The 19744-nt window shown below is 53.2% G+C and overlaps 1 protein-coding gene across 1 annotated transcript in view; it reads left to right on the plus strand.

The window, feature by feature from the left end:
- PCDH19 (protocadherin 19) overlaps positions 1-13270 on the plus strand; it is a 59644-nt gene extending 46374 nt beyond the window's left edge. Inside the window, 1 exon segment of the mRNA XM_052813759.1 lies at positions 8340-13270. Within this exon segment, the coding sequence (XP_052669719.1) occupies positions 8340-8929 (590 nt within the window). The 3' untranslated portion in view covers positions 8930-13270.
- The last annotated feature ends 6474 nt before the right edge of the window (positions 13271-19744 follow it).

The following is a 19744-nucleotide window of genomic DNA, read 5'->3' on the forward strand; positions in this document are numbered from 1 at the left end:
TATCTGACACGAGAGATTCCCATCCACCAAGATGAAGCTCACTTCCCTAGGCTTTGGCTGACGTCCCAACAATATTTACATGAAGGACAACAGAGGATCAGTGTTAGATTAAGGCTGTGAGTTTCCAGTAGGCAGACAGTTAAATATTCTATTGAAATACTCTTTTGATTATTTAGATAATAATGAAGTTTATGCATGTCCTTGAGAAATCTGGGGAAAGGCAGTTGTTTTATGCTAAGCATGCAAAGATGTGTTTAATCTTGATAATAGGAGTAAATTATGTATCAGCGTTTATAACCTCGGCTCCTTTATTTCTCACTTGTGTGGAAGCACCAGAAACCTTGCAGGGAAGGGAGAGCCGCCTTGGGCGGGTGCGCGGGAGGGGGCAGGCGGGGGTCTCGCCTGCAGCCCCGCTCCTGCCAGCACCCTGGCCCTCTGCATCCCTGCGGGGAGAGGATGACGATGGGTCGTTCCTCTTCGTCCTGGCCAAGGGAGGTGCTGGTTGCGGTAACACGTTCGCCGTGAGCCCCCCAAGGGGTGTACATCGGTAGGGCTGCAGCGAGGGCAGGGATGCTGCTCCGACAGGCGCTGGGCCGGGAGCTGGCCTGGCACAAGTGGCTGCGAATTGCTTCTTATCTGCCCCAACTGTAATTTCTGACTTGTTGGATTTTTATCAGAATCGTCGAGTAGCTATTTTTTGAGCAACGCCTAATTTTGAATGGGACAGGGTAATAATTCGATTTATTGCTGCCGTTGGAATGTGGCTGCCTGGCTGGTCCTGCGTTAGCCTGACAGAATATGTGAATTTGTCTGTTTTGGATTTGATAATAGCGGAGAGAAGTAACCTTTGGATTAATTTGTTTTAGCGACTAAAGTCCCATTAAATGGAAGGCAGCTGGTGTCAAAGGCATAAACGGAGACAAAGTTTTGCTCCCAATTGTGGGAAATGTGTTTAAACAGACTAGAAATGTTTCCATCTCTGCAGGGTATAATATACTCAAATGGTTACATTAACATGAAAAAAATATAAGAAAGAGTGTATTTAGGACAATCCCTCTGTATCCAGTGTTAATGAAATTGAATTCCAGTAATGAAGTCAAAGGGTTGTATTCTGCACTCGTGCAGGCAGCACAGTAACTGCCATTAGCATTAATGGGAGCTGTGCCTATGAATTACGGAGCCGTAATGGTTTGAGATGGAAAAGGTCTACCGGATCCCAGAGTGCCCTCCTCTCCGGGGACCAGATCCTGCATCCTAACAGCAGTTAGGATGCTAATGAGCCCTGTATCGAGGCATGAGTAGCGAAGTTTCGGAGGTGAAATCCCCGCCGCTCAGGGGCCAGCATGAGCTCTACGGACCACTTAAGAAAAGGATTAATTGGAGTTTAAATGTTGTGTTCCGCCGGTCCTCTGAAGGGGAATTAATTTTGCCTTGTGAATGAGGTGGGGATTGGTCCACAGTCCTGGATAAAGGGGGGCAGCCAGCATTAAATTGTATTCTAGCCCATAATATCTTCTGGGTCTGACTCCGCTGTAGTGCACGGCGTGCCCAAAACCCAGCTCCTCTTGCTTTGGGTGATCGCCCTCCTTCCCACAGCCACCTTCTCATCCCAAAGGCTTCGGCGTGCCCGGGAAGGCGTTTTTCCGGAGGAAATCTTTTGCACCAAACCTATCCTTAGCCCTCCGGCGTGTAGCTAGCCAGGCCCCCCAGATGTGTCGGCGTGTCAGGCTTCATTCCTGACACAGGGACCGTTCCGCAGAAGAAAAGGCGTTATTAATGGTAATAGAGAGCAGGAGAAGAGGTGAATGGGCCAACGCCTGGACTGGTGTAAATGAGTATGGGTTCTCGGCGCTTCTCGGGAGCTGTATGTGCCTGCAGCAGCCGGGAGCAAGCCCTGTCGCATCTCTCCATTGACCGTTACAGAAGCACTGCCCGTGAGCTGCATTCAGCCATGGGTCCTTATCAGCAATTGCCTGATAAATTAATCTAATTCGCATCCCTCGTTTCGTTAAAATAATTCCTCGCAGGCATTTGCTTTGACCAAACACTGTTGACCTCCTGTGTCGGGACAGACAATCCAGGATTAAAAATACAGCATTTTTTAGCTTGCATAAATCCTGAACAATGGCGAAAGAGAGGAAAAGAAAGGCTCCTCGTTGCGGTAAAGAGCATTTGTCACTGTCCCTGGTTATTAGTATCCTCCGAGCATTGTGCAAGGGAAGCCACGCCAGGATTACATTCCTGCATTGACTGGAGATTTCTTATTAGGAAAGGCAAAGAAGGCTCTGTAAAAGCCCATAGGTCAAAAATATAATACACTATTCCCCACCTCTTGTTTCCTGATATTATGCTATTACAGAAGATAAGGGAGAGGTGCAGAGTCTTAATTTACAAGCAAATGATGAACCATGGCTGGGGACTGTTTGTATTTTGCTCGAGCTTATTATTTTATCTGGAGTGTAATGCGGTGGATCGCTGCTCCCGAGCCGGGAACAGCCGCTCCTGGTGGGGTGGAGGGGAGGTGGGCTCCGCCGGCGTGCCGAGGGTGGTGGGTGCTGCACGGGGGCTCGGGGACGTGCCTCGCGCCTTGTGGCACACATCCCCGAGAAAATTGAGGTGCTGGAGTTGAAAAGAAACCCCAAAGTAGCTGGAAGAGGAGTGTTAAATAATGCAGTTGCGCATTGTCCATGAAAGATGGCTAACCATGAGTAAACATCAACAGCAGTGTTTGATCCCTTCATGTTTACTATTTATTCATATTTATTATTCATAAATTCCGTCACAAATGTTAGGCCCGCACCCCAGTGAGACATTTGCATTTTATTTTAAGTTTCATTCCCCCACACCCCCCTTGGTTTCATGAACTGAGATTTAATGATTTGCTTTTCCACATCATTCCTGTGCTGGCTCTCCCTGGCTCTCCTCTTCTTGTTTCAGGAAGAGATTTCTAACATGGAAAAGTGATATTTGAATAGATTCCCCTAAGGCAATCAATTTACTTTTAATTTGTCTGGAACTAAGCTTTTCTTTGTTGCAATGAGAAAGGATTGAAACTGCTGTAAAATTTATTAGCTTCCAGGAAGATTTTGAAATGAATTTTTTAATGATCGTGCTGTTTGCTGTACCCAGGAGCAGTGTCATCATGATTACAGTATAATCATACGGTTGCTGAGGAAAACACCGAAATGTGGAGACAGAGCCAGGCTCCTGCACGAGGGTACCTGCGGTACCGGCCCAGGTACGGGCACACTTGCCCCGCACCGGCACAGGGCCGGGGGCTTTGGGCTAGGGCCGCTCCGCACGACGCTCACCCACGCACCCCCCGCCCCGTGCACGTCCCAGCCGGGCTGCGATTCTTCCAGTCACCCTTTTCTTTCTTATTTTTCATTTTCAAGCGACTCCTCTGCTCCTTTTCCTTGCTCCCCATGTAATAGTACAAACGAGCTCTACTTACTCACCTCGGCAAAGCTGCTCTGACACGGATTGGATTGAACTGAGCGGCTGTTTGAAAATGGAAACTCCGGGGACTATTGTCATCGCCCAAATTGCACCTTAGATTGTATAACAGCACATGTCATCTGGCCATTTATCAGGAATATTACATTCCCAGGCACTTGCACCTTGCTACGATTTAACTTTGTCTCTTTGGCCAGCGCCGCGATTCCACTGGAGATAATTCAATTGCTCCGAGAGCTGAATGGGCACCTTGCACATCGGCTTCGTGTTGCTCTGCCGCAGGTACGCGGGCTTTGAATAGGAGACTGAAAGCACTTGTACACCCTGGACGTTCGTTAATCCTTCTTTTTAACGAGAGAAGGCCCCGTGCAGGGCGGAGCTGGAGGCTCTGTTTCTCCAGCGCCCACCCCGTGTCCTCTTCTGCCAGCTCCTCCTGGGCTCCTCTTGGCTCCCGGCTCTCAGGCGTCCGTCCCATCTCCCTGCTCTTCTGGCCCGGAGCGTTCACGGTGGGATGGAGAAGTGCTCAGGGTCTCGGCTGGGCAGGCGTCGGGCCGCTCGGCCCCAGGAATTGGGGCAGCCCCAGTGTTTCACGTCACCTCCCTGCGTCTCGTCTCACTGTGCCCTGGTCACGGCTCCCGTTCCCCGCCAGTGGTGACGGCTGTGCCTCTGCCCGCAGATGAGCTGCGGGTGGTGGTGTCTCTCCCACCAGATCTTCCTGCAGCCCCCCCGCCTGGCTCAGACCCCGCAGGCAGCGCACGGGGCTGGCTGGGGCTTGTGTTAGTTGCCTTCGTGCCGGTCCCCCGAGGTGCAAGTAGAGCAGGTTTGAAATCTGGAGCTCAACATGGGTTTTGCCGTACTCGTTGAGGAGCATATTTATTCCAGAGGTGGCTGTTGGTTTATTTTATTTCATATTTGCTATGTGAGATCATATGTTTAGCAATGACACATTTTTTCTGCCAAGCCTGACTGCAGGATAACTGCTCACCTCTCGATGGCGAGGGTTCCGCCAGGATGTTTTGTACCTGGGGAACATTTTAAAAGCGACCCTGCCCTAAGGTGCTCCGAAACAAGATTCTGGATTTGTGCTGGGTGAAGGCAGACTGGCTGAAAAATGGACATCGCTGCTGCGGGACCTGCACACATCGTGTGCCAGACCGCACAGCCATCACCCGTGCGTGGCACCTGCGCTCCGGCGAGCAGTTCAGCATCTCTCTGGGCAGCCTGCGTGTGACACGGGTATCCCTACACCCAGATTTGCAACAGGACTCTCTCCGCAGCATCTGTGCGATGTGCTCGGCTCGTTAGAAAGCTCAGCCCAGCTCAGCGTGGCTTGCAAAGCCCCGGGGCCGTGGTGTTCCCCTTCCCCAGCCTGTGCCAGCCGGCGGCTCCCTGCCAGCCCAGCGCATCGGGCTCCTCCGGCGAGCGGGGCGGTCGGGCTCCTTGCGGACTCCTGTCCAGGATGAGGCATTTGCTCCGTGGCTTGTGCAAAGCAGTGCCGGAGCTGTGGTGTTGCTCACCCAGCGCTTCCCCTCCGTTGTTTCTTCCTCCCTTTGCCTCTCGCCCGGCCCCGTCGGGCCGTAGTTTCACGCCAGCTTGCTCAGCCCCCCGCTATCGGTGCGTCGGGTGCGGAGGTGGGAAGCTGCCTGTTTTGGCTGCCTGCCACTCATCACGTCGTGCGCGGTGCGGTGGTTATTACCAGGGCTTTGCTCCTTGCATTAAGAACATTTTTTAGTGCAGACAGTAACAGTCGTATTGACTAGGGCAGGTCTAGGGCTGTAAAAAAATTTCCTGTTGTCCTATTTCCAATTGTTAAAAGTGGTAAAAACCAAGACAGAACAGTACAATAAAGAGCCTGTGAATGTGAATGACCGTCCTGGGTGCCGTTACGGCTGGGTGAGTCAGACCTAGCTGCAAAGGGCAGCGCCAGGAGCGGTGCCCGGCAGCTCCGTGCCTGCCTCTGCTTTGGGGCAGCATTTGCTCCTGCGCGGGAGGAGGATGCGAGGTGACAGCCCTGGGATCAGCCCGCTGGAGGAGCCCAGACCCCTCTGAGCTTGCCTTCTTTGGACCTGGGATAGCAGAGGAGTGGGGTGGTGTTCATGCGTACCAACGGGGCACGCTTGTGCCCTCAAAATAGTATTTTATATCAGCTACAGGGTTAAGGCAGTGATGGGTGGGTAGCTGAGGATTCTCGTTCTGCCATGGAGAAGCAGCGGCTGCTCAGGGCTCGCTGCTGGTCCCTGGGTCTGCTGCCAGCTCAGGGCTGGGCTGGGCAGCCTGGACACGTGTTGTCCCCGAGAGCAGGATGGTTTCTGGCTGCGGGATGTGGTCTCTGCAGACCAAAGCTGAGGTGTGTGGCGGGGACGGGAGCAGGGAGGCAGAATGTGCCGTGGAGCTACCTGTTGTCTTCAGGTCTGTGGATGGATGGTGACTCCTGCCCCTCTGCCTGTCAGCCCGGCATCTTTCGTACTTGCTACATTCCCTTCATAAAATAAAAGATGGAAACAGTATAATTTAACGTAATGCTTTCCATCTCTTCACCTGCCTGTGTTTCAGCTGCCGCTGGTGTGACTTGTAGACAAGCATCTTGGTGTCCAAAGCCGATCATCTCCCCAGCAGATAGGCACCACGCCAGCGGTCTTTAATAAAACCACTCTTAAAGCACGGGTCCCTTTCTAAGGTTTGAGGATATCCACTTGCAGTGCAGTAATCAGTGAAGTCCTCGATTTGTTTTTAACTGTAAAGTGTGCCAGCTCGGAATAAATGGGTCAAGGCAAGACAAACCTGCCCGTGCTCCATCTGGAGCGCAGCTTACCTCAGCTGCGGTGGTCCTGTGGATGTGGGGCTGAGCCGTGATGCTGGGTGGGGAAGATGAGGAGCAGCAGCTCCCTCTGTGCCCTCCCGCGCTGGACCAGCCAGCCCAGCGCGCACCCAGGTCCGGCGTTTCATGTTTGTGGAGAGACTGAAGTGATGTGTGCTCTAGCAACACGCCCAAGGTCACACAGCACAATAAATCAGTGTCTCATCGGGGATGAGAACCCAAGATATTTCTGTAGCCCCTCCAGCCATCACCAAGTCCTCTGCTATCACAGCCAGACTACACAACTTTGTATGCCTGTAGCACCTTTTTGAAGTTAAGCTGTGGATAAATAGGCAGACAGCAACACTTTCTGGGCAATTTTTCTTTTTTTTTATTTTGCTCAAGTACTTGAAAGTAACAGAATCAAAGTATAAGAGCATGGGCTTTTAGATCTCGGTGCAGGTTGTTCTGCATGTAAGGCTCAGAGCATCCTTCTCTCAAACTGCTGTAAAGGCGGCTGCCAAAACCCAGACCTCCTACACAGCCACACGGCGCCGCGCTCCGCACCACCGGGTAGCTGCTCTGATGTAGAGAAAAAGCTAATGTTTTACCCATAGATTTTTCAATTAATTGGCTTCTTCTCCTTTAAAAAAAATCCCCCCCCCCTTTTTTTTTTGAGGTCTGCCTTTTACTCGTTTATTCTCTGTAAGTGTTAAGCTGCTCATATTTTGGTGCATTGTGTTATGTGCTGAGAATTTTTATCAGCCGCCCTAGTGCTCGAATGTGGTGGAAATACCAATGTGTCTGAGGAGCGGAGGTTATGCACACAGATGTACAAAGCATCAAAATGAACGGTTTGCAGATGGACGGGAAGCAAACCCAGGCTGAGTCTGCACCTTCGCAGCTTCGATCCATCAAAGTGGCACCGACCGAGCGCAGCCTTGTATGGGCAGTGGCATTAGTCCTTTAATGCTGCTTTGTGTTATGATAGGAAGGAGCTACATCTTTGCGTAGGGGAAGGTTGTGCTTTGTGAGGGCTAGCTGCAACTACAAGTTCTTATCAAATGAAGGAAAAGTCGTAAGCCGAGACTGAAAAACAGCCGGGAGCCTGCGGTGTTTGGCGGGAGCCACGGTCGGATGCTCAGCAAAAGCTGGGGATGTTGAGACTCTTGGATTTGATTTCCAGCTTTGCACTTGGCTGAGCCTGGCTGTCTCCGTGGGCCCCAGTTTGTCCGTCCCCGATGGGAGGTGAGGCTACGCAGTCCCTCGGGGCCGGCCAGCAGCGCGGGGATGCGTGCGAGCACCGGGCACGAGGGTTTGCACCCGCCTGGGAGCCCTCAGACCTGGGCATGGAGGGTCCTTGGAAAGGGTTAAACCACCACTCCATATTTCAGCCCTGTAAAGTGGTGTTGGGACAGCCCCAAGTCGAGAGAAGGGATCTTTATTGCTCTTGTATGAATAAAGCCCCAGCGCTGGGAATGACACATTTAATCTTCAGTGGAGTGGGCAGTCTTGGAGATTTATAAAGCCTCTGTTGTGTGGGAGGTCAGTAGGGATTAAGCAAAAAGTTAAAACACTCATATACACCAAAAGAAAAAAAAAAGAACCCCCCCCTCCTCCCTCTGTTCCTTTCCCCCCTCTGCAAAAAGTCAAGCTTAAATGTCACGTCAAACCAAGCTTAAAACATGGTGGCTTTTAGCGCTGGTTACTAAACCCAGAAACTGCTGACTCTGAGCGGCTGGACACATGGGACAGACCCGCCGGGATGGATTCGCGGCCGTAACTCCTTTCCCCGGGTTGCAGGTCTGGCGGCGGCCGATGACACGCAACCTGTTGGAAATTGAACTCCGGTCTTTAGAGCAGCAGAGAAATGGCAGAGAAATGGCAGCAAAAATCCCTCTTCCGAGCCTCGCCTTAAAAACGATTGCTGTTTGGGGAAGGCTAACCATTGCTTGGGTGGGAGCGACGGGCAGCGCCTGGCTCGGCGGGGGCTCTCCCCCGCCCCGGGCAGGCTGGGGAGGTGGGGGGCAGCGGCACCCCCGTCGGGGCTCCCCCCTTCACCGTCCCTTGTGTTTTTTCCACGCAGATCAGAGCGAAGGATTTCATTGCAGGGAGGAGTGCCGCATCCTGGGCCACTCGGACAGGTGCTGGATGCCCCGCGGCGCCGTCCCCAGCCGCGCCAAATCCCCCGAGCACGGGAGGAACGTCATCGCCCTCTCCATCGAGGCGACGGCGGTGGACGCGGAGCCTTACGCAGACTGCAGCACAAAAAGGACCTTCGCCACCTTCGGCAAGGAGGGCGGCGAGCCCCTCGCCGACGAGCGGCTCGCCAACGCCAAAGGCAAAAGAACGGTGGACCCGGCCGCCTGCAGCCCCAAGGTGAGCGGTGCCGTCCGCGAGGCGGGCAACGGCTGCGAGGCCGTCAGCCCCGTCACCTCGCCCCTCCACCTGAAGAGCCCTTTGTCCGGCAAGCCGGTGGCACCGTACGGCGCCGGGCACTGCGCCGGCAACCGGGAACGGGAGCCCTTTGGGAACAGTGGCCCTTCCCGGCCGACGGAGGCAGAGCCCCGGGGGGCGGACAGCGAGAGCGGCGGGCAGGAGGGTAACCCGCTCCTGCAGGAACGCCGGGAAAAGGACTCGCCCGGCGCCCGGAGATTAAAAGACATCGTCCTCTGAGCGGCACCCGGCGAGAGAGGAGGAGGAGGAGGAGGAGGAGGAGGAGGAGGAGGAGGTGGAGGAGGATGAGGGACCGCACGACTCCCAGCGCAGATTGTTTTTATCGCTTACCAATGGTTCACAGATTGCTGTATTTAAAAGCTTTCCCTAAATGTATTGTTTATAAATGAAGCTATCGTTAATGTGACAATCCCACTTGTCTCAACAGGCAGCAGGGGTGTGCAGCCGGAGCAAAGTAGCTGGTGATTTGCTTTTGCCGGGAGGCGGTGGGTGGCGGGGGGGTGGAGGCGAGACCCCCCTGGTCCTCAGGAGCGCTCGGTATCCCCTCCTCGGAGTTTATATATTTTTATATCTCAAAACGAAGATAAATTTCCATTCCTGGAAAGAATCGAATGGCAAATTCCTTATTCGGACATCTTTGGTAATCACCCCGGTGGTTTTGTAGTCTAGACAAAATAGCGGCCATTTCTTGTGTGCGACTGTTCAAAATGACAGTCGGGTGAGTTTTAATATTCACCCAACACGAGGTTGTTTGTATCTGAAGATGTTGCTATTTTGCTACGGACACCCCTGCATTTATGAATCCTTTTGCTGTCACATGCTTATCTGTACTATTATTGTATTTGATATTGCAAATTACTGTATGTCTAGTGATGGCAAAAGGCTTTCAAGCTTAAAAAAAAAAAAAAAAAAATCACAGTCATCTTACTTAAACTTTGGGGAACCTGCAGTTTTCAGACCTGGTGGAGCAAGCGCTTCTTCCAGCCCCCACCATCGCCTGCGGCCTCCCCCGGCTCTTGCAGGGCAGTGACAGGGCATTACGGGAAGACGTTTTGGGGAAAATTCTGCCTGGATTGCAATTGTTGGATGCACTGTACTGAACTTTTTCCCTCATCCGTTTCTTTTGCATAATTTCAAGGCAATGCATGGAAAGTTTTTCTGGAAGTTGGTTGTTTTGGGTTTTTTTCCACTTCCTAGATTTAGATATCCCCCGTCTCCAATCATTTCCAAGTCAAAGTGATGGAATTATTTAAGACATCTAAATTACCTTCTCAATTAGACACACAGGGTTCCAAGTCAGCATTTCCCAGTCACGATGATGCCAAGTACGTGTGTGTATGTATGTCATCATGGCACGGACTTTAGACTGTTCTGATTTCTTTCTATCCCTGCATCATAAATAAGTATGGAATGAGCAATAGTGATGTTAATTTAGGGGCAGACAGGTGATATGTAACAACACTACTAATTCAATTAATGTGCCTTCTTAATGGAGAAAAAATTAAAGCAATTCATTATTTTTTCTCATAATTAAGGACTTTGTGTGGGTACAAATTTACTCATATAAAATTGATTTTAAAATTGAGCTACTTTAATAGCCATTTTGTAGAAGGGAGAGAGGGAAGAGGTTTCACAGCTCTCTGCTCTCTTGCAGTGATAATTCCTCAGTGAGGTATGAGTAAGGTAGGAGGATTTCAGTTAGCATATTATTATGTTTATTATTAACCCTTCACCGGACAGATTTTCCTACCGTAAATAATGTTTCCTAGAATTTAAAATTGATTATGGAAGGGAAAATATATAGCTCTTGCCAATGTTTGCTGTACCAGCAAGTTGAAATTAGTGGTTTATAGAGAAATAGTCTTTCTAGGTCTACATATCATGATAAAATATTTGTTACTTTGATTTATTTAAATTAAAAACATCAACAAGAAAACAAGCTCCAGTCATTATTATCCTCAAAATAAAATTAAGCTCCAGCCATTTGTTTCTTCAGGGCAAATTGATCCTGCCTGAAGCCGTAGCCGGTCCGAGACAGGTCCGCAGTCAGTCTGTTCCCCCTGCCACTTGCTAGGGCCAGGAATTGGGAGAGAACCGACAAAAGACAGTCGTCTTAACGAAATTTGTGACGCTTCCCTCGCTGGTGTTGATGACTACCTCATTCAGCTCCCATCCCACACATTAACGTGATGTCCTGCATCCCTCCGGAAAGCGAACTAGGGATTTTCCCCTCTGTTCTGGAGTTTGAGCCCATTTTTCAGGGATATGTTATTTCTGTTCCTGCAGTATTTCCTGCCTGCGTACTGTTACTACTGTCATTTATTTCTGTTTTTTTTTTCCCCAAATGTGTGTATTATTATAACACAAGCAAAGAAGAAAGGGGCTGGCTTGGGGCTGTTGGAGTAACTGGATTTTCTGTAACTGTCAGGCTGGGTTTATTCTGACATTACCTGTTTTTGTCAGCTCTGGGTGGTTTTTGGGGGGGAAGCTTCTCGTAGCGACAGAGCCTGCGATGCCCCGTCTGTCAGATCCTCTTGGCTTCGCAGGGCAACGGCCCCATCGTCCACCCCCCACCTCCGGCAGGATCAGACCCGTCTCCCCCCATTGCCCATCGCAGGGATGGGGACCGCGGGTCCCACCCCGTCCCCGGGCACCCCACCATCATCCCCAGCTGCCCGAAAAGCGCTGGCTGTTAATTTCTGCTGAGCGTTGCCCTCTGCCTGCAGAGCTGCCACCACCACCAGCCCGGCGTTTTGGATGAAAAATAGATGCTAACTGAAAAGGAAGAAAGAAAAAAAAAAATAAAATAGAAACATTTCTCTAATTTACCCAGAGGAAACGTTCCTTGCCACTCTGAATAAAAGCACAGCCGAGAAGGAATGTGAAATAATTCTGTATTAAAAGGGGGCATTAAAGAGGTCAGTAAACCCTTATGCCTCCAAGAAAATCGTTTAAACACCAGTTTTCTGGGCTGACCCGGGCTGCAGCCAGGGATGCTGAGCGAGCGGCCCTTTCCTGGCACGTCCTCGCTGCGCGGGGCCGAGGGGAGAGCCGGAGAGCGGCCCCGGCTCTGCCGCCTTGTCCCTCTCCTGAATATTTTGCTACTCCTGTCACTGTCCCTCTGTGTCACTTGAGATGAGTTCAGGGCTCCTGGGCAAATCGCAGTCTGTCTTGGTTTTTTTTCCTAGTTGCATCAAAACTGGCCATGCAAAAACGTTCAAGGCTGCAGGGTGGGCGGGCGGGGGAGGGTTTGGGAGGGCTCCAGATGTAATTATTGTGCTTTTTAATAACTTCAACCTGTCCTCAGATTTGGTTTAGGAAAAAATCGCTGGGATCTGTTGGTTTCCTTCAGGCAAACTTGCTCTGCTCCCCTGTTTATCCCCCATTTATCCAGGAGAGCAGCACCCACCACCGATTCTCCCCCGAGCGTGAGGAGGACCCCACCTGGAGCAGCCCCGGGGCTGGGGACCCGGAGGGATGAACCCACCCTGTGCTGGCCCAGGGACCCTTCCCTGCTCCCTGGGGAGCTCCTGGCCTTTCCCACCCTCGGGGCTGCAGGGCTGCGCCGGGAGGGATGATGGAGGGCTGGGGGGGGACGACCGACGGCTGGAAAAATACCCCCCGAGCACCATCCTGCTGAGGTTGTTGCCGTTCCCTGTTTGTTGTGAAGCTGGAGGTGGCCTGTGGATCACACGTTGTGCAGAAGTGAATTCCTTTTTTTTTTTTTCAAATAGGAAACAAGTTGCTTTTGTAAAGAACACACTGTCTGATGAATATGTTGAAATTATTCTTGGGGGAAAAAAAAAAATCTAATTATGAATGGAAACACATTTGTCTGTCATTGGGGAAAATTGATGATCTTGTTGCTACAGCTGCTCTCGCAGCTATGGGTAATCTCTGATCCAACCTGTGAGTTGCGGTACCCGTTGGGGAGAAGCCCAGCCGACCCCGCTGCGAGCACTGCTGAGACGGATCCTTTATCGGCATCAGCTGATGTTCAGCTGATCTAAGCTGGGATATAACCTTCAAACGCACCTAACGCAAACTGGTTTTCAGCAGCACGCGCCTCCTTGCAGGGCGGCAGGTACGAGCCGCGGGTCTCGCACCGTAACACCGGTGCCGTCCCATCGCGGGAAGAGCCGGCGGCGGCACCGTCGCCGCTCGCCTGCCGGCAGCGGGCAGGGCTGCCGCGGGACTGAGCGCGGTACGTCTCGTCATGGTGTCTCCGTTGCCGAGTATATGAAGAATAAATTGTTGTATATGCTGATATGTATGTTATGTACATTTTCACAGTGATTGAATCATTGTAAACAACAAAACGGAAAAAGGAAAAAAAAAGAATCACCATTCTGTCTATTTTATGAAGATGATAAAGCAGCTTTATTAAATTATTACGATTCTGTTTCAAAATGGTGTACCTGCCACGTTGGGTTTTTTTCATCTGATGCGAACTTTGTTTTCCACCTAAATGTGATTTTTTTCTTTTCTCTGCTTTGAGCATCTAATGCATTTTAGTATTAAAGCAATTATTGAATAAAATGGAAAGTAAGTGTTTGGTTACATACGCCTAAGTGGGTTTGCTTTGACGGGCTCCAGGTGCTGGTCCTGCAGAAGCCGGCGCACGGCCGGGTGCCCGCGTGGTCCCCCCGGTGCCACCCCAGCCCTTTCCCCGTCCGTTTCTCCCACAGCTGATCCGCTTTGGCACCCGAGAGGCTGCAAACCTCAGGCAGAGCTTTCCCGGCCCCCAGGAGGGGACCTCGCTGTCCCCACGGGTGACCCACTGGGGTGGGCAGGCTCTGAGCCCCGTCGTGGCTCTGCCCGTGGCAGGGCCCCTCTCCTCGCTCCCACGAAACTGGGCACGGGGCTGGTCCTTCGCACCGCCAGCCCCCCACCTTCGGGGGGAACGTAGCTCCGAGAAGGGCAGGCACGGGTGGGAAACACCTCCAATGCACACTTCTCCACTGCGGAACAGTAGAGAAGACTTATTTTCCCTGGGTTTTCAGGAGAGCGCGTTGGAGGCTCTGAGAAGATGGTGAGGAGCATCCACTGCCTCTGAATTAATGGTCTGTTCAAGGACCGCTCTTATGCTTGGAGTATCTGAGCGCTTTGTGGCTGGCGGGTGTAAATGCCCTCCCCTAACCACTTCTGCTCGTTCAGTGGCTCACTGGAGGTGATTCCAAGGTGGAACTGGAACGAGAGCAGTGACACGGGAAGCTCCATGAGAAGATGCTTGAACTGCGTGCCCAAGTACCCCCCCGCATGGCTGGGGCACACGAGGAGTGGGGGGCAGCCGGGGTTAACCACGCCTGGATGGGCCCCCCACTGCTGTAACCCCACGGTAAAGGCTCCAGCGATGCCGCGGGGTCTGGCCGACTGCCCTGGGGTCAGCTCCGGCACAGGGACCCTGGGCAATGGTTCACAGCCAGCCCAGCACCAGGACCCAGGGCCTGCTTGCCCCCTCGTTAGTGAGTCGTTTGGCAGGTGGGTAAAAAGAAATAAAGCCAGGCTGTGGAGGGGAGGCTGGTGGGGGTCTGGAGGTTTGCAGCCTGCTTGGGGAGTGGTGGTGCTGCCGCCGCAGACCGATGCCCAGTGCCTGAAGATGCGGTGGGCTGTGTCGCAGCATCCTCGAGCCGTGCCCCTTGCCGCACCAGGGACCCCACGCCGGAGCTGTGCTAGCAGGGTGGGCTCACCTCCCAGGTAGGAACTGACCCTGTTTTGGGGGGGGGGGAATGGCATCAGCGAGCCATTGAGCAGCAGCGGTGGGTGGTGGAGGAAGGCAGGCAGCGGCCGTGGGGCTGCCCAGGCTGCAGTGGGGCTCAGCGGGGGGGCTGCCAGTGGGGTGATGCAGACCCCCAGCCCTGGGGCCAGGCATGGGCTGACTGCAGGCTCAGACCCGAAACGGGGCTGAAACCTCCCCGGAGGGGGGACCCCCCCCTTGCGACATCCCAGACCAGCTCTCGCCCAGAACCTGCCGGGACCCTGCGGGCGCTGGGCTCGCTCCTAATTTAATAACCCCCCTCCCATGCCAGTCAGCTCGCTGTGCCGGCTGCGGGCTCCTGCTCGCGGCGAGCTTGGGGGCTCTGAGATGTCAGGTTGGTGACATGTCCCCGCCGTGCTCCCCCGGCCAGCGGTCGCCGTCCTCCGTCCCCCCGGCGCACCCCAAAGAGCTGCAGCGTCTCCTCTGCTGAGACAGCAGCAGGAATGGCGGCATTGGAGTTTGCATAAATAACAGTGCCAGGAAGGGCCGAGGTGGGCGGCGGGAGGGAGCGTGATTGAGAGTCTGCTGCAGATAAAAAAGGGATTCTTCTTTCAAGCGTGCCTGTCTGGAAACGCTGCTGGCCCATAAGGGTGTGCTAAATCTTACCGCTCGGCAGGCTTCCTTGCGCTGAGGGCCAGATCCTGACCTGACGCAAGCTCCGGCAAGGTCCCCGGGGCTGGGCTGGCTTTGGCCAGGCAGGTCTCTCCCTGGCTGGGCTGGGGGCTTTGGTCTGTGCCACGCGTGGCTGATAAACAGGAGCGGTCGGTACGGAGAGCTGGGTGCTGCGGGTGGGCTGGGCTCCCCAGGGAGCTGCTGCTCCCCCCAGGACTGCCCCAGACCTGGGGGCACCCAGCCCACGGTCCGTGAGCTCGCCAGCATCCCTAGGAGAGGGTCCCTGGGGCTGTGCCAGCGGCTGGCTGTCCCTGCTCTCCCGTGGGAGAGAGCTTCTGGGGGTGCTGTGCTGCACCCCAAGGTGCAGAGCCCCCCGCCCTGCTGTGCCCCCGGCTGCGGTGAGGGGTTCAGCCATGAAGACCGGCTCGGTGAAGCCCGAGAGAGAATAAATTAGCAAAGAAAGCAGCCAGCCCTCACTGGGCAAGGTTCAGAGCTGGTTCATAGACATGGATCTCATTTCTGTTTCTTCTGGACATTATTTTATATTATATTTGATGTTAAACTGGAATATCTAAATAGAGCCAAATTGGATTAACGAGCAATGAATTATCATACACTTTGACTGTTAAGTCCACAAAGACAAGAACAAATAAATTGGGGGGGATCAAAGGCCCGAAAGCACAGAGCAAAAATATATATATGCTTCTCTCTGAAGCAGGGCTCCGCAAACACAGAGTATTGCGGGCAGGGCAGGGAAGGGGGGAGTGGAGGTCCCTGTCCTGCATTTCTCTTGCTCCTGGATCTGGGCTCTGCTCCCATGTCGTGGTGCCGGTGGGGAAAGGCGCGGGACCGGCTGCCTGCCGTATAGCTGCCTGCAGTCGCTCGCCTGGGGTAGAAACCGGAGTCCAACTTCACCGGCAGCCCCAGCAGGCCTTCCACTTGTTTAACTTGCATCTGGTTTTTGTTTTGTGTTGTTGTCCTTTTCTTTTGAACGTGATGTAACCGAGCGTCCCCGAAGAGCCATCAGAGAACAAACACAGGCAGGTGTACAATTATAGAGCTCACCTCTGCTGCCGCGCGCGGCCCTGCGCAGCTCCCTGCTCTGCTCCCGGCCACGGGAACGGGCTGCGGCGGGAAGGATGGCTCTTTGGGGACAAACTCTGGGCTTTAGGGTAGACATCGTGCCGTTGGTGGGGCTGTCTGGGCAGCTTCTGTGGGGACCTGGTTGGTAGCTGCTGTGCTGCAGCATGCTCAGTCATTGCAATCCAGGGTTTAAAAAAAAACAAAAACAAACCCAACAAAAAAAAAACCAAACCAACCAACAAAGCACCACCGTAGTACTGCTGTAGAAAACCCTGCCGTGGCACTTTCCATTAATACAGATAAAAAATTGAGACACAGGGCAAACAATATTAACCCCATCACTGATCAAGCTTAAAAGCTTTTCCCAAGAGAAATTGTCTCTGGATTGCAGTTAAATAATGGGCAGGGGGATCGCTGCCTGCAGAAGCCTCTGCCACGGGTCCCGTGCTGCTTGCAGGCACTCCTGCCCAGGGCAAGGGAAGGTGGCTGGGATGGCACCAGAGGGTCCAAGACAAACGCGAGTCCGATCCCTTGCAAAGCTTTAGGACAGAAGAAACTCAAAGTTGGCCCGGTGCTTTAGGGGGAGATGGCACAGGAGCAGAGCAGCAGCCTTGGCAGGGGCCAGTCTGTGCTGCCTGAGGGTGATGAATTGTCTTCCAAGGCCCACATAAAAAGGAATTACAATAATAAAACCTCCAAGAGAGAGAAGCTCAGTGCAAGGGTTTCCAGCTTCCCAGCCAGGAGGGGTGGGAGTTGCTTGGTAGGAGCTCACGTCCCCCAAATGTGGAAGTAGCTGGGGCAGGGGGTCCCTGCACCCCTAGGGCAGAGGGCTCCAGCGTGGCCCCGCTCCCCTGCCGCGGCAGAGCTGGTTTCCCCTTTCCAGCCCCAAATCTCTGCCTTCCTCACCTCGCCCTCGCTCCCCAGACCCTTTTGCAGGCTTTGCAGACGTTGGCCCCCAGTACCTCGGACCCGCTCGGGCACCGCAGTGCTGAGGCAGCTTCCCTGGGCAGGGGCCACCCGGGAAGCACCGGGTGCGGGGTGGGGGGTCCGGGGACGGGGACTGCAGCAGTTCCATGCCAGCCCTGCTATGAGAAACCCTCCACTGCTCTGCTCCCTCGGTGCCCATGCAGAGAGCAGACAGAGGCGGGGTTGTTTTGACTGGAAAAGGAAAAAATGAGCAAACAATATTCTCCAGGTTCCTTTCTATCTTTTTTTTTTTTTTTTAACTTTCCTGATAAGGAAAGAACCTTTTTTTTTAACTCCCCTCTCTGCCTCTGCTGTACACTGGCTCAAAGGCTGTTCTTTATCTATTTGATTCTCTGTAAAATTGATCTTATTCTCTTTGGAGGAGTTAGGTTTAAATCACAGGATGAAATCCTGGCCCCAGTGAATCAATATCAAATGTCCTATCAACCTCAGCCTGGGGTGGAGATTTTGGCCATGGGGTTTTGGTTCCCTGGTTCCCAGTGGGAAATGTCATCTGTTGATGGAGGACATTTTCGTCCCCAGCCAGCAAGCTGTTCCCAGGGTCTCTATTAAAGCACGTTGCTTCTGCTGTCCTGCTGCTGCAGCCCCAGCTGCCTGTGCTTGTGATCGAAACAAGGGCTGAAGTCTCCTGCTCTAAATTTCGGTGGAAGGTCTCCGACCCACCTGCCAATTACCTCCCCGGCCCTCCTCTCGCTCCCTCGCCGCCTCTCTCAGGAAGGCGCTTGTAGGCGTGAAGGCATAGCCCAGCGATCACCGGCCTGGCTGGCTGAGGCAGGAGATGTGCTCAGCAGGGAATGAGCTCTGGCTGGCCGCACCGTCCCTCCTCCGTCGTTCGTCCCAGTCTCCAAACCCCAGCATGGCTCTGCGTCCCCCAGTGCTCCTTCCCTGGCCCGTGGCACAGGGAGGGTGCCCAGCGCTGACACCCACAGCCATGGCCAACGCTCCAGTGCTGTGCTCCCCCAGGGGGAAAAACTCTTTTTTTTTTTTTGGTTGCTTTTTTTGTTGTTGTTTTTTTGTGGTTTTTTTCCCCTGTTGCCATAACAACCACATCCCACCTCCTCAGTGGGCAGCTGGGGCTGGCTGGGCAGCCTGAGCACCCGCCGGGGCCGTGGGCAGGATGCGGCCCCGGGCAGGGGAAGGGTCGTGCTGGCTCCCCATCACCTCCAGCGGGTCCAGCAGCCGCAGCGCTGGGGCTGGACGGCGGCAGGGTACCCCTCTGCGGAGATGTCCCTCCGGTGGCTGCATCTCCCCTTCCTGCTGCCGGTGGTGCGAGGCTCCCCTGAAGCAGACGATACAGCCAAGCTGTGTCTTTACCAGAGGATACCGGTAGCATTCCGCTGCTTTTGAAGTCTCCAAAGAGAGCTGCGATATTTCTTGATCTGCTCTTAAATAAGTCATCGCCGCCGCTGTTAACTCGCATTAGGCACCGGAACATGCCGGGTGCGCGGGGAGAGGCACGGGCAGCTCGGCACGCCGGGACAGGAGCCTGACTGCACGGGGTACACAGCTGCGGGGCGTAGCCTCGGGAAGAGACTTTGGGGTATTAAATATTTGATGTGCGAAGTTTATTTTAGCCTGAGCCAAACCGGAATCGCTGCGCCTCCAGAATGCGGTTGGTCGGAGGAACGAACTCGGCTGGCTTTGTGTTGGGTTTGCGTTGGTTTTGCACCTGGATTTCTCCTGGTGCTGCTGCAATTGCATTTCCACGGCACCCCCAGCCCCAGTGAATCCGTGGCCGCGGGGGCTGAGCCCCAGCCCTGCCTGCTGCCTCCAGAGCTGCTCCCCGGCAGCACACCCTGCCTCTGTACACACGGCTACGCGTACGTGTTGGGGCATCTCATCCCTTTCAAAGGCGCTGAAAAAGGCACGCCTTGCTGTTTTGGCTTGAACGCGCAACCGTTTGCACCCGGATACCCTTTTTTTTTTTTTCTGGTTCTTTGCTTGTGCTTAGCTGCGGGGAGGAGGGGGGTTTCCAGAAGGCTGAAGCAGTGCCTGGCGTCCAGGAGGTATTCGGTGTTAACAGAAATGTTGACAGGTCAGACTGCGTTTTTTAAATGGTACTTTTTCACTTTTGCCCATTCCCCTTGGACTCTCTTCCCACCAGCAGCACCTTTAGCATTTATCTCATTCGAGCCCTCTAAGCAAATCTTATCTCTACATTTATTGCATCTTTGGGAATAGTAATTTTCAAGTCAGCTTTCACATTATTCCATATTTGTTACTACCCCTCTGTCGAGGGAAAACCTGGCTCGTTATTAGTTCTCTGCCTGATACAAAACATTTAATTTGAACAGAAACCACCAAGAGAGAGATACATATTGCTTTTCATAACCAAAGTGTCAACATCTTGACCAGACTGTAGCTGAAGCAGTCTTTACCATATGGTGGATTTTTATACTTTAACGTCACATCTGCATCCCCGCTGCCTCTCCTTTCATTCCAGAGATGCCGTGCTGGTGATAAAAGGCGCTGTCTGCATGTCCTTCCTCAACACAATCACAAAAGGACCCCTCAGCAGATAAGGAACTAAACCAGAGATACAATAGCTGTGGCTTCCCACTGGCTTTCTACTCAATAGTTTTCTGCTATGCAGT

Source organism: Harpia harpyja, chromosome 18, assembly GCF_026419915.1.
Source record: "Harpia harpyja isolate bHarHar1 chromosome 18, bHarHar1 primary haplotype, whole genome shotgun sequence".
NCBI lineage: Eukaryota > Metazoa > Chordata > Aves > Accipitriformes > Accipitridae > Harpia > Harpia harpyja.